The following is a 14,547-nucleotide window of genomic DNA, read 5'->3' on the forward strand; positions in this document are numbered from 1 at the left end:
CATAGGACAAGGTTATTTCCAATAATTATAATATTCATTTTTAATAATATTTTGTACTAGTTTTGTGTGTTTGCTTTTATTTCCATCAGATTGTGTGTCAAATGTTCTGCATTTATCTTCTGACACTGTTTAAACTATCTGCAGCTATGTGTCAGGAATGGTAATCTACATAATTACAAATGAAAACTGCAACTGGCTTTTTAGTGTCAGTGTTCAAGTTAGATATATGTTTACTTTAATGTTTTATAGTCTAAGTCAGCAACAACTGGGAAATAACTATAACAAAGCTTCTGTCTTCTTCCTATTCTCCCCATTTTAATGGAGATGTTATAATGTTATGAGTCAGAACTTGGAATTAAAATGCTATTGATGCATTTTATCTGATACTAGTGCAACAATTAAGCGTTTGGCAACAATTAAGTGTTTGTGAATTTCTCTCTAAGGAAGAACCATTTAAAATCACCATATTTCCTTAAATCTAAGTTAAGGAGTAAATGATTATTAGAGATGTGAGGAGAAATATGAAATGATTGTAACTGTGAGCTAAACAGATTAGAAAGAGCTTTGTTGACTTGGAATTGCCCATTTTAAAAGTCAACAAAGTGCATGATGTTCTTTGTAAATTATTATTAATTCCTATTAACTTCTTTTTCCCTAAGCTGTTCATGAATAAATTGCTCTTAGAGGAATTTTTACTTGGGTCTTTTAGGTTCTTGTCATTCACCAGAATCAATACTCCTTTTGTTCCCCTTCATTCTGAATGTGTGGTGTATCATAGAATGAACATTGTTGGTTTAGTCCCTGTGGTGCAAAATCAAGCCTATTTCTCTCAGAGCAGCTTTGTAAAGTGAACTCTACAGCTTTAATTTGAGAAGATGAGAAAAAACTTCTTCTAAAACAAAGTACACTTGAAGTAGCTGTGAGCTAAGCAACAAGGAAAAGTGTGATTTACTTCTTGCAGTTGAAGAACAAAAGATAATTAAAAAGTTAAAATTTCTAATTTTTGTTTTGTCTAGATATTATTTATCTTGGAAAGCTTATTGTTATTTTTAGAAAATGTCCATTCACATGTTTATAGACGTAAGGCAGAATTATTTGATTATTTGATCGGTGTTTTGGGGGGGGTGTACATGCAGAGCTGACTAGTTTGATGTATTTGGGAGGCAGGGGGGTGACGAGGGAGACAGACACACACAACCCCACCCTTAAAAGCTCAGCTTATTATGAAAGTAGTAAAGCATTTTTTTTCTCATTCACAAAGACCTCGAGTAACTTGTCCTTAATACACCTGCGTTGTTTTTCTTTGTATTCAGGGAAGCAGTGTTTCTTAGTCCTGCGTCAGCAGCAGTTTAATATCCAGGCTCTTGTGGCTGTGGGACAGCATGCAAGCAAGCAGATGGTAAAGTTTGCTGCCAAGTAAGTAAGCAATTATATCCTGTTGTCAGAGTAAACAATGGTGGGAACCAGGACTCCCAGGGGTTGGGACCATTTTCACACATTAACATCAATGCTTCGTTTGTTTTAAAATGTAGTTATTTAAATTGTCAGCTCACTATTGCGCTGAATACATTACACTGACAAAAGATAAAATAGAGAACAGGCTGGAAATTCATTCTGAATTGCTGAAGCAGCATTCTCTCGCCATAGACAACCTACATTTACTTTGAGCTGGCTAACAAAAAGTCTGGCACGCTGAGCTTAGTGGGACACTTCATTTTGTGTGTGGTATTTGTGTGTGTCTGCACATGTTCAGGGTTTTTCTTCTACAAGATATACAGTGTAGTAATACATTTTATAGCTGGGACTGATGTGAAGAAGTTCCATATTGCAAGTGGCGTACTGACTTGAAGAAATTAAGAGTAGCTTCTGTGCACTGAATTAATCTTATTTATACCTTACTTTTGGCAGTAGAATGTTTAATGAAGGATTTATGTTACTTTTTAAAATATTGGGGGGGGGTAATAGTTAGACTTGCCAATTAAACAGGTGGTTTTTGCAGCAATTTACATTCAGTCATTTGGTTTGTTTTGTTCTTAAAGGTAAAAAATTACCTTCCCCCTGCTACTTGCCTCAAGATTGTGCTTTCAGGTTGTCCAGTACTGACTATGCTTACATGACAAAGGTGTTTTTATAGTGGAGCTTTTAATCACATATATCTACTTGTTCACAATGTGGATCAATTCGATGCAGTAATATGTTTAACATGTGGCACTTGAGTTGCTTCTGTGTAGCTCTTGGCACTACTCTCATGCCTGGGAAGGGAGCCCCTACTAATTAGCTGCAAAAGTGCTACAGCCTTCAACCTTCAATATGTCAGGGAGAGGAGGGATTCATTATAGTATAGACTTCCAAAAGCCAAGTTAAGAAGGTTAGGATAATGCTTCTGCTGATGAGGTTCAAGGCAGAAGAGGAAAACAGAACCAGCAGTGTTTGTTGTTTGGCGGTGCTTAGTGTTGGCAGTGCCAGTGTGAAGCATGCTGTTTACAGGTGTTTATGAGCCAAAGTGAAGTGTTCTGTTTCTTCATGAAATAGTTTGTTCTCTCCAGCACTTAGAATCTCTGTAAAGAATTAAGTGTATAATCTACTTGTTCCCCAATTCATCTCCTTCTAACCTACCAACAGTCTGCCTCTATTCTCTCGACGAACTTGCACTAGAGAACAGTGAAACAACTCCTAGAGTTGTGATGCTCGTTCTGCCATTCTCCAGTTCTCTCCAACATCTCTGTTTTTCGGTTTTCTTTGTGGTTCTTTCCTCCATAACTGAATTAGTTTCATGAGTGGCAGAGCTCAGTGATTAGGAGCTCATGGGAGGGAAGTTGGTCTTTACTCTTTTCTTCCATGTGCTGACTCTGCCACTTGTAAGCCTTCTGTGACTTTTTTTTTTGATTCACAAGTTTTTTTTTTTTTACTCAGTTAGTTTTTTGTCAGGTTAGTGATTTAAACTAGGTCGTGGAGGTCCAGAGCTAACAAGGAGTAGGAAATGTTGGAAAAGAGTATCTGGAAAGAGTAGAGGGCAAAGCTCCTTTCTCTTCTGTCAGCAGTGAGCTGTTAAATCAGATGGAACCTCATCCTTAGGTTCTTTCCAACTCCCTGTCATCTCCCCACTTTTCTTGATGTGACAGACCTGCTTTCCTCTGTGTAGCCACTCGTTAATGTTTGTACTGTGTTTTGACTTTTCACTCTGCTACTTTTTGTGACAGCATTTGCTAGCTAAATGCTGATACTTCAGCCTCTCTAATTTATAGCATGCATGTTTTACTCATTATTTGTGCTTCTGAGGTGCTTACATGCTTATCATCATGTTCTTTGAATGATAGAACTTTCTCTGGTACAGCCTTCTGGGTTTTCTGGTGAGGGTTTGCATTTTTTTTTTAACACCATTAGTGCAATCATCTTCTCATTATTCCTTCCCACCAAGAAAACTATTTCATTAATATCCTGTCATGCTCTCATTTTTTCCAGTGTTTTATCATCTTCTACAATTTTGTCTGATATCACCATTGCAGCTGCCTCTTGTGCTTCAGAGGCTGCTGCTGTTCCCAGGTTTCTAAGTGCACTTGTGTGGCTGTGTCAGTAACACCTGAAGCACAACAACAGTATGTGCCTTGGCTTCAGTCCTTTTCCTGCTAGTTTTCACCTGCTGTGGCATGATGCCATTATTACTAGCAGATGAGGCTGGTCTTAGATGTCTAAAAATAACTCTACTTTTCCTCTGCCTTTCTCAGTGTCTTTTTTCATCGTCTCCTCTTTTTTCATCGTTTCCTACACATCAAATGAGGAAGTACACATTTATTGAAGAAAGCATTTAACTTAAATACCTTACATTTCAATTAAATTTTTAAACTAAACATTTTCACTGGTAGTACATAAACTTGATTTTCCATGTGCTACTTTCTCATATTTTGATACTGAGTCCAAAACTTTCTTTAAAATAGTTTGTGAAATTCTAGATCTTGAATTTTTATCGAGAACTGATTAAATTGTGAGCATTTTTCTACAAATGTTCATAAATAATAAACAAACCAGAGTTCCTCTTTTAGATATTGGCACATGGAAACCAAGAACTTTCATAACCTTCTGTGGTCTAGCAACATTCGTATACTGATAATCTCCATAATCATAAGAATGTGAGTTCTTTTTGTAAAAGATACTTAATACTGGTTTAACTCAGTTTTACAAAGAAGTTTCAGTGAGTTTAACTGTGAAAAGTTTCCAGCTGAATGTTCAAAATATACATAGCAAACAACATAGAGCCAGTTGAGGTACTGGATAGGCAGCTGTGGCATTCTTCTTATGTCTTTCATCAGGGGAAAAAACCAATCGGCCTAGTCCTGCAAGGGGTGCTGTATAAGAGGGAGTTAATTGTCTCTTTCAGAGGGCAGAGGTGCCAGGTGGTGCAGTTAGTAATTTATCAACCTGTGTTTTTTCTATAAAGTATTGGGTGTGGTCAATTTTGGTTTTCTTTCTCCTTTTGTTATATCAGCATTGAGCCTTTCCCCCCTGCAACCATAGCCCCGTGATGTGATATAACAGTTGGGTGAGGTGGTTAACAGATTCTAATTTAGCTGCCCAAACAAAGTGCCTTCACTCAGGAAGTAACTTGGTGGCTCTTTATAGTAACCCAGACAATGAAAATCCAGAAAAGAGATTAAAAGTGTTGGGGGGGAAGATAGGTAAACCTGCATCAAAATGCTTCACCATATAGAAAAATATACATAAGTTCATCAGCTAGATAAATTGTTAATACCAGGAAAACTGATGGATATTGCAGAAATATTTTCCTTATTTAAATTTTATATCCATGATCTGGAAGAAAATGTCAAATCCCAGCTGTTAAGTTTGCTGGTGACAAAGGAATTGGAATGGTAAATTATAGGGGATAGGAGTATATAGTAACCAGGGTTCATTTAGAATAATCACTTTGAAGCTCTTCAGTGTGAATTTGTACCTTTGTGATCATTAGATCAGATTTTGTATATGCTCAGGACTAATATGTAGGAAAGTAAGTGATGAGAAATGTGAGATCATGATTGATAACTGACTTAACAGGAGTCCATGCAGTTCTCTTACCTATTATGCTAGGAGATCTCTTGAGTTTTGAAAAAGAGGAATAAAATGCCATTAATGTAATATATGCCAGTCATTAGACCATTTCTGGAATACTTTGTCCACTTTGTTATCTTTGTGTCTGAATATATGTCAAATTGGAAAAGGTTGATGGTGAAGCTGCAAGATGGAATGATATGCGGTCAGGCAAGTCTGCCTTCCTGTGGGACTAAAGAAAACTCTGTATTCTATGCAAGAGAAATTAGTAAGTCATTTGAATCCCAGTCCAGTGGTAACTGTGCAAGAAGGTTTTCTGCCAGTGGAGGGTTCTTTACTTTGCAGGTACAGAGGTGTAACAAGATGCAATGAACAGATGGTGAAGCTGGGTAAATTCAGAAGAGAAATAAAGTGGGGTTTTTTTCAGTGAAAATTATTTAAAATATATAGTGGATTATGTTATTTAAAATCTTTAAAAAAAGATAGGCTTTGCTTTTTTTCCTCAGGAGATACCCAGGTTCATCCAGGTATAGGAAACAGATTACTATATTTTTTAGAATGAAGAGAATAAGGACATTTGTTTACCTGGCCTTCATGTATACAGCGTCACTTAAATCCCCTTTCAGAGGGCTTAATTGATATTTGTACTTGTGCAGACAGTAGTACAGTTGCTCTTCTTGAGTTGAGTGTAAAATGTTTATACTTTCAACTACTTAAAAAGTGGACTCATTTTTTCAAAAGCAAACTCTCTTGCCATCAGTTTTCACTGGCATTCAGATAAAGGATCATTGATTGTTAGGTTTTATGATTTAATATTTTTAAATTTAATAATGTATTAATATAGTAATTTGTGCGGTCTGCCTAGAGAGAACTGTTGAAGAAAAAACAATAAAATGTCTGAACAAGTATAGATGCTTCCACTAAATAAAACAATTTCTATTTAAAGTCTATAAATAGCTAAGTTTCTTCCAATTCTTCAGACTTTTGATCAAGAAAATGTTGATTGTGATTCACTGAGGGAGGCCCGCATGGGGTTCAGCTTGCAACATGAAGCTGCTGATGAAAGATGTTGTCATACAGACTGCAATAATGCAATCTTGTGGTTGAAAGAGAAAGTCTTGGCTAATAGACATAGAGATAATTAAGAGGGACATAAGGCATCTAGTGGACATTTTAGTAATTATAATCTTGATTTTTTTGGAAGGAACATTACATATAAATCAGCAGTTAGCTATACAAAGGAATTTTTTAGCATTGGACTTATGAATCTGTTACTAAAATACCTTCTTTAAGGATTAAACAAAATAAAGATATCACCTGTCTTTTCTTAATGCATCATGCATACTAATTTAGTTTCTAATCCTTTGTAATATTAATTACAGTTAGAAATACTGTTGTCTTCAATGGAAATAGTGATAGCTTTACCACTCTTTTCTGCGCCTTGTTCATTTTTTTTGGTTTGTTTGGGGATTTTTTTGTTGGCCAGGGGAATTTTATCAAAAAATCACCTAGATGACTTTGTGCTACCATGGAAAACACTTTGCTGTAGTTACCAGCATTTAATCTTGTTTCTTGTTGTAACTGAAACTGAAATTACCATTTCAGTAACCTACATGGAATTATCTGTTGGGATCAAAGCAGCACTTTCTAGGTTTCTGTAGTTTACATTTGATGCACTATGTTAGGTGATTTAGATTTTTCCAGCACTAGATCTTGCTGAGCATGGTGCAAACAGAACTGAAAACATGAGCTTTTAGTTCCATACTGGATTAGGTATGTAGTCTGAATGAGCAAAAGCGTGTTATCAAGTGAAGGTTTAGAGGAGATGATGAACATTTGTAAATACAAAGATGGTCATGCAGTAGAAAACTTGGAGGTGCTTTTGTGTGCCCAGGCAATTATATACGTATTTTGATATAGGGATCTGCATAGGTAGGAACTGAGTTGAAATACATCTTAAAATTATGACAGATATAATGACTAAGGGATATTAAAAGTGTGTTAAACTTTAATTGCAACTCCAGTTTAGAGGAAGAGAGAGAAAAAGCACATTTAATCACAAGTGCATAGTTTTAAATTCTGTTGTGCAAGTTTGCGAAGCAATATTGTAGTTAGTGATGTAAAGGCCAGTTTCTTCCTGTATTTTTAAACTGATACCATTTTGCATGTCTTGAATTCCATGCATGTTCTGATCAAAGCCCTGTAATAACTTCACTAACACCAGTTCTCAGCTATGAGATCAGTAATCTGATTGTGAATCCATCATACAACACATTTACACTTAATTATTATTTTATTTTTCACAGTTCTTTGGTAAGCTTAAAATATTGTTTTTATTTGCAGTTATTAGTGAGAGGGCTTTTATTCAGCAGATTAGAAACTTATTTTTTCAATTCAGACACTGCTGTTCATGTCATTAGTAGTGTTTTCTGGGCATTTGCCAAAATGTTGACATGAAAAAGGGAGTGGGAAAAATAGAGGAGAACTGTTTAGAGGGAAAAAAAAGTTAGCAGAGGAGCAAAACTTTTATTCTTTTAAACATTCACTTGTTTGAAAAGCAAAGGGAATTTATAGTTATGTGTAATACTATTTTAGCATGATATATTCTCTATATGTTTCTTATCATCACGTTCTCTTGCATCCAAAGCATGGTATTACTGCCTCAGCCTTTTTAAGGAGTTTTAAACAGAACAATTTGTAAGAGAGTGTACTTGTAAGCACTTAGTGTCATTTCTCCTTGTCTGTCTTGAATTTGTTGCCTCTGCTTAAATAATGGAGACGAATGGAGGTTCATCCTTAACTAAATGAATTCTGATTTAAAGCCTGCTGTCGAGCTCTGCTTTGTACAAATTTAGTCATTTGTTCATTATACTGATCTGAGCAACTGTAACTCTTTTAAAGTGTAAGTGTACCAGAGAAACATACTGTTCACAAGTTTTATACAGTATGTAGAATTACCTGATTAAGGTAAGTCAAGCACATGAAAAACACTGTGGTCTCTGTAACTTACAGAGCAGCTGCCAATGAGTTCTATCACCTGAAAGTATTGCCATCAAAGAAATAATGTAATCAACTGAAATGCTCAAATTTGTCTTTTTTTTTAGTTATTTGTAATTTGCTTATAGGGATGTTGTTAGGCTTTGAGAATTTTGATGCTTGAATTTTCCACTTATTTTAATATCATCAGATTTTTCAAAACTTTGATAATTTTTATTAAAAAATTCTGTTGAATAACTTAAATTTGGACTCAGCTTTATAACATTAAAAAGCTTGTCCCAGGTCAGACCAAAGATCCATCTAGCCTTTCTTAGGGCTGATGTGAATGCTTCAGGAACAGTAGAAAGCAGGGCAAGCCAGCAGTCATAGTTGGCATCCCTTGGTGGTTTATCTCAGCTGCTTCTGGGTCACACAGCTCAGAGAAGAAGGCTAAGTTTTCATCATCAATTATTTTTCATAAAAAGGAAAGAAATATTTTCTGATATGTGGCCTTTTGTAGGCAGGCTAGCAAAGAGACAGAGTGAAAATATATTTCCAGTGGGGGTGAGATTATCTGTAGAAAATGACTGGTTTAAAGTCCAGGACCTTAAATACCTAAATAAAAACTTCTCATACAAAATGTTTTCTCACCTATGACTCTTGAGGCTTTTGTTATTGTTTGCTTATAGCACACATACTTTATATTTTTGTAAGACTTTCAAGATGTTATATTGTGTTTTGATGTACTATTAGTGGCTGTTACTGGAGAGACTGTTAATTAAGATGTCCCCTGTTGTAGAGAAATGACTTAAAAGCATCTTGCATCTTTCAGTAACAAGTCACGTAGTTTAAACAAGCTCAATCGGTTTTCATTTTCCCCTCCAGATCTAGGACTTCCTTTCAGTTTGTTGTTCTGCTGGTTAGGACACATCTTTCAGATAATTGCATCAGCTGACACATAGGAGAGTGTATGTGGCCTAGAAAAACTTGTCAGTTGATGTATACACACACAAAGAACGAGTGAGCACTAAGCTTAATCATAATTCTTTCTGTCCCAAGTCTTCCATCCCAGTTTCAATTTATTGTGACTAGGAAAATTTTAGCAAAGTCCTTCATTACTCAGTTATTATATGTATAGTAAGTAACTCTGCCTAAATCCTTGACTCTTTTTTGTTGTTCCAGCAGTCCGTACAGTACATGAACATCCTAGTGCTCAGTACTGACTCTGGTGCAGTGTGCAGTGAAATTTAGTAAGCTTCCTATCTTTATTGACAGCATCAACAAAGAGAGCATTGTGGACGTAGAAGGCGTTGTGAGGAAAGCACATCAGAAAATTGGAGGTTGTACTCAGCAAGATGTTGAGCTTCATGTTCAAAGGGTAAATTTTTGAGCAAATGGAGCACTCCTTAATTGTTTGAGAGATTATCTGTCTAGGTTGTCTGTCTACTTATATAAACTTTGGCAATAAACAGTCCCATAAGAGAGAAATAAACTGGTTTAAACTGCAGACTTCAGTGTATCATACGTAAACATGAAACGTTTCTGGTTTTAAGAGATTTGATTTTTAGAATATCCTAGTTTAATCTACCATTTGAATTAACAGTACCAAGTAAAATAAAGTATCTCGCTAGACTAATTTGTTTCTTCTTTATTAGAAAGTTACAATCTTCCCCTTAGTACATATGGGATGGAATACATAACTCGGCAAAAATAAAGCACTGGTTTAACAGTATGGAAACTCTTGAAATCTAAAATTCCTGTAGCTTGTGCTGTAGGGCTGGAGGAAGTGCAACTTTATAATTTGTTTAAATAGAAAGCATATTTAAACCTTTATGTAATATCCTTTCCTTCTAAAGGTTTTCAGTCAGACTGTATGCCTACAATACAGCTGAAACACAGTCACTTTGAGTATAATGGCTATTATAGTTATAGCAGTAAGGTCAATTTTAGTTAACAGCTTTGGGGAAAATCTGCAGATTTTGAAGAAAATGTTTTAATATATGTGCAGATTATCATGTGCTTGATTTTTCTGAAAGAATATCAAATTCACTGCACTTATGACTAGACTGTAAGGCAAGGCAAGGTATTTTTCATTCTCTTGATTGTATTTTAGGTATCTCATAAATTTTCAGACTGAAGTGGCTCTTCCAGATATAATCAGATGATAAGTAAAATAATACATTAGCAATGAGAAGAACAAGAGGATCTTGCTGGAATCAGAACCTAAAACTCTGCGAAATCTCTATCAATAGGCTTGTCCCTCAGGCAGTGTGTACTTGCTCAACTCAGTGCTTCCCAGAAGAAAAAAAGATATTTTTAATCTTTCGAAAGAAAAATAAGAACTAAGCGCTTCCAGTATTGTCATGAGAATGCACCCGTGTATCTCAAGTATTTGAATAAAATCACGGTCTTAACAGCTAACAGCCTATGCAAACGCTGTTTCAAGTCTATGCCAGAAATACCCTTTTGTAAATCACACCTCCTTTTGAGCTGGGTCTGATGCTATTTCTGTTCCTGTCTCAATTTCAGATCTATGTGATCAGTTTAGCTGAACCTCGACTGCCCTTGCAGCTGGATGATGCTGTTCGACCAGAAGTGGAAGGAGAGGAGGTGAAAACTTTGCATCCTGAAATACTTTTTATCGTCTTTTTAATTGAACAAAAGCATGAAAGCCAGGAAACTTCCTTAATGCAGTGATTTTGGGGGTTGGCTAGACTTCCATTTTACTTCCTTTGTGTTATCCAGAAGTGTGTTAGAAATCTCTATAGTTTTGGTGTCTGCTGAACTGCAGTGGGAGGTCAAAACCAGAGGGTTTGCAGTCTTGTGTCTGTGCATCTTCTGGATCTTCATAGTTGGATTCTGCCTGTGACCTCTGGAAAAAGTTACAACCTAAGCTTTGCTACTGTGCCAGTTTGCTGTATGTTCTTTCTAGAATGATGTAGAAATTCTATTGAACTTAGTGGTAGCCCTTGGCTTTTAGCCAAATGATGTTTTTCTGCATTGATTTTGTTTTGTTGTTGGGTTTTGGGGGGTTTTTTTGGAGGTGTATGTACTCATTATGTATTTTTGCACAACTGTGTAGGATGGAAGAGCTACTGTAAACCAAGATACAAGACTGGACAACAGAGTCATTGACCTAAGGGTAAGGAACATGCTGTGTTGCATGCTTGCCTGCAAGCGTTTACTCTTCAGCTTTCTAATCTATGCAGCAATAAAAGTAGTGGATTTGATGGAAGTGTATTTTTGACCAGAGGAAAAATAAACAACATATTTTTCTATTTGTGAATGGCATTGTGAAAATACAGGGTTTTTTAATGCTAAATGGTCACCTTTCCTGACATTAATCAAGGAATATGTATTAGTAGTTTAAAGGTGAACATTTAGGATTTGGCACATAGTCACATACGTGTGGGCTTTTTTATTTACAAATGTCGAAGTTGACTGAATAGGGACAATTTGGAGATGATATTTCTTCTCAAATGTGGTCTTTGATACCCAAAAACTGTAGTAAGAGCTCAGTTTTGAAGTATAAGATGGAAGTTTGAATTTAACATGTCACTGAGGTGCTGTAATGCTGTCTCTCTCACAAGTGGAACTGTACCAGGCCATGATACCAATCTCATTCTCTTTTTTCTTCCACTATATTCATATCTATTTTTTTCTGAAACATCTTTCTTCATCCGGGTCATAGATGAAGACACAGCCTTCTATGAATTCATATACCTCCCAAATATTTATTCTTTCTGATCATCAGAAAAAAAAAAAATCTACTAAATCACTTACAGAACTTTTCTTCTTTTCTGATGAAACAGCAGCTAACACTAAGCATGTAAGTAACTAACCGTTCCTATTGACCTGAGGCTTTTTTTGTCTTTTCCCATATTTATCTCTCCACAATAAAATTTTAATTAACTTTTCATTGAGTGAAGAGTGTGCTTAGCTCATTTTTATGGTTATCTAGTACTGCCTTTAAAGTTCTGGTAACAGCAGTTTCTCAGTAAACCAGTCTAGGGACCTGGGAAATAAAACAGAAAAACCAGTTATTTATTGGAAAATTTGGAAATGTTCTGGCATTGAGATACATGAAGCATCTGATCTTCTTATTTCAGCAACTAAAACTACTTGTGCAAATTGTTTTATTTGGACCAAAGTTAATTGCTTTTCACTTGACCTTATTTATAATACTGAGCAACTTCAATTTGTGATTGCTTTTCAGGATACTCAGTATTTCATCATATTGGTCTCTTCATCTGTGTCTTAAATTAAGACTTTGATGAAAAGAATTCTATACTAATGGTTGAAAGTGAAAATCATTTAAAGGATAGCACTATATGGTAGTGGTAAGGCAGTGTACTAAATTGAACACTGGGATACTCAGAGTGTAAGTAAGTTTTACTTGAACTTCTGCTGATGAAGGAAAATACTCAACAGCACGCCAGAGAAATTTAAGAAAATCCATTAAATTAATTAAATACCTGTATAATAAACTGGAAAGATCCATGAACCCCAAAGAGAACAGGGAAACAAAGCAAAAGAAAGTAACAGTTAAAAATACTGGATGCAGTTAATGGTGTGAAAGTATCCTTGGCTGTAATTCAGATGAGGGCATCTGCAGGGTAAAACCTAAGAAGGTATATAGTAATGGAAAAAGAAGGAAGACTGTAATGCCAGAGTAAACACAAGAGATGGAACAGAAAGGGGTGGGCTAAAATTCTTCCATCTCTGTACACATTCAGTAGTCCAGCAGGACTCTCCCAGTAGTCCTTATGTATCTCTGCCAGTATAGTCATAGAACGCTAGTTGTCAGTATGCTGCCTGGAGGGTACAGCTGGTGAGCTACGTGGATGTTGCTATAACCTTTTCTAACTTACGTGTCCCAACCATTGCCAGTACACTATTTATTCAGCAATGTTTGGCACCTTGTTTTGAGGTCTGAACCTTAACTCTGCCTTCTGCAGAAGCTGTTTTTCTCCTGAGCTCCAAGAGCTGCCGCAGTGTGGTGCTGAACTGCTGTTTTCTGGTGAACAGGAATTCAGGTTAACTTTTTACTAAATTGATGGAAGGATGAAATGTCAATTCTTAGTGCTTCAGTGCCTTGTGTCACGTCCTCTGCATGCACCCGTGGCTGGATGTAGCCTGGACACAGCTTTCCCTTGATTAGGCTTAGGTATCTATCTTACCTTCATCCTGTGTATGCGAGAAGTTTCTGTCTCTGTCACATTTCTGTGTGTCTTTTCTGTTGCACATTTCCTTATTTGTTTCAGAACAAAAGCAGATTATTTCAGAATAGTAGGGTAATGCTTATTCATAAGTTTGCTTTGTTTGTTCTGCAGGAGTTTTGCTTGTGCAAAAGAAGATTGTAAGTAATTATATTTTTACTTTTTTAAAGGGAGAGCTGAATAAACAGAAAATATATTTAATGGAGAAAGGAGAAATCCCAGTGAGAATATGTGCACTTATATATATGTGCACATCCTAAGCACTGTATGCAGTGGAATCACAAGAGCAGGGACACAAAGGCAGTTTGTCCTTCAAAATAACTGAAAAAACTCCCCCAAAACAAAACTAGTAATTGATTTTCAGATTTGGTTGCATAGACTGGAGCTGCAGTACTAATGGGACTTCAGAGAGCCCCTAGTTTTTCAAATGCACTGCATAAGCAGGCATGTTCTAAGGAGGATTAGAAGACATGATGTGTTAAAAGCTCAGAGAGATACCTGAAGCCATTGTTAGCCATTGCTCTCCCATACCTCTTCCTTCTAGGATAACCAAATCATGGGCAGCAGGGAAGAAATGTTAACAGAATAGTTCTAACAGAGATGCTGTGATGATCTGTTCCTACAAGTGTGGGAGGAAGTCCAACCACAGATACATGTACCATCTAGTTCTGGTTTCCTCAATGCCCCAGTTTTTTAAGGAAGAAGGAAGTCATCGAGCATCAAAAATAGAGATACTATTTTTTGGAGAAAGATTTAACAAACTAAATGCATAGATCTTGGTTAGATTCAGGCTAAAAAAAAACTCCTTAGTATGAAACTAATATTATTTTTGTCCATTTAAATACAGTCTTGAAAGCAGCTAAATAGTTTTAACTAATTTTAAGTAGTGATTAACCAATTATTTCATTGGATAGGGCCAAATCATGATAATGGGGAGCTGTGAAACTCTTATTGCATGAATGAGTGGGACTGGCTTTCCAAAAATAGCATTACTCCATCCAGCTATGATGTATACCAAGGAGAGTTTATGATGCAATAGAAGGAATGCAGTTAATAATGAGGAAATTTCATTAGTGGAGATGTAATATGCAAACTATTCTACAAAGATTGCAAGACTTCCATTCTTGTTTACACGAGAAAATAGACTGTATTTTTAACAGTCCTGCATTTTGGTTGCTGACAAAGATCTCCCAGAGGTCTCTGGTTTTTGGGTTGGTTTTTTTTTAGGTTAGGGGTGGAAAGTACTTAAATGCCAAGATCCCCAACTGTTGCTGTAGTTGTTATTCTGATGTATGGAGGGGAAAATGGT

General features: G+C 36.1%; 1 protein-coding gene across 1 annotated transcript in view; it reads left to right on the forward strand.

Annotated features, from left to right (window-relative positions):
- DARS1 (aspartyl-tRNA synthetase 1) overlaps nucleotides 1-14,547 on the forward strand; it is a 39,573-nt gene that overhangs the window by 9,808 nt on the left and 15,218 nt on the right. Inside the window, exons 3-6 of the mRNA XM_010162686.1 lie at nucleotides 1,314-1,416; nucleotides 9,295-9,397; nucleotides 10,549-10,629; nucleotides 11,102-11,161. Coding sequence (XP_010160988.1) covers nucleotides 1,314-1,416; nucleotides 9,295-9,397; nucleotides 10,549-10,629; nucleotides 11,102-11,161 — 347 coding nt within the window. The remainder of the gene's footprint in view (nucleotides 1-1,313; nucleotides 1,417-9,294; nucleotides 9,398-10,548; nucleotides 10,630-11,101; nucleotides 11,162-14,547) is intronic.

This window comes from Antrostomus carolinensis, unplaced genomic scaffold, assembly GCF_000700745.2.
Source record: "Antrostomus carolinensis isolate BGI_N321 unplaced genomic scaffold, ASM70074v2 scaffold16872, whole genome shotgun sequence".
Taxonomy (NCBI): Eukaryota; Metazoa; Chordata; class Aves; order Caprimulgiformes; family Caprimulgidae; genus Antrostomus; species Antrostomus carolinensis.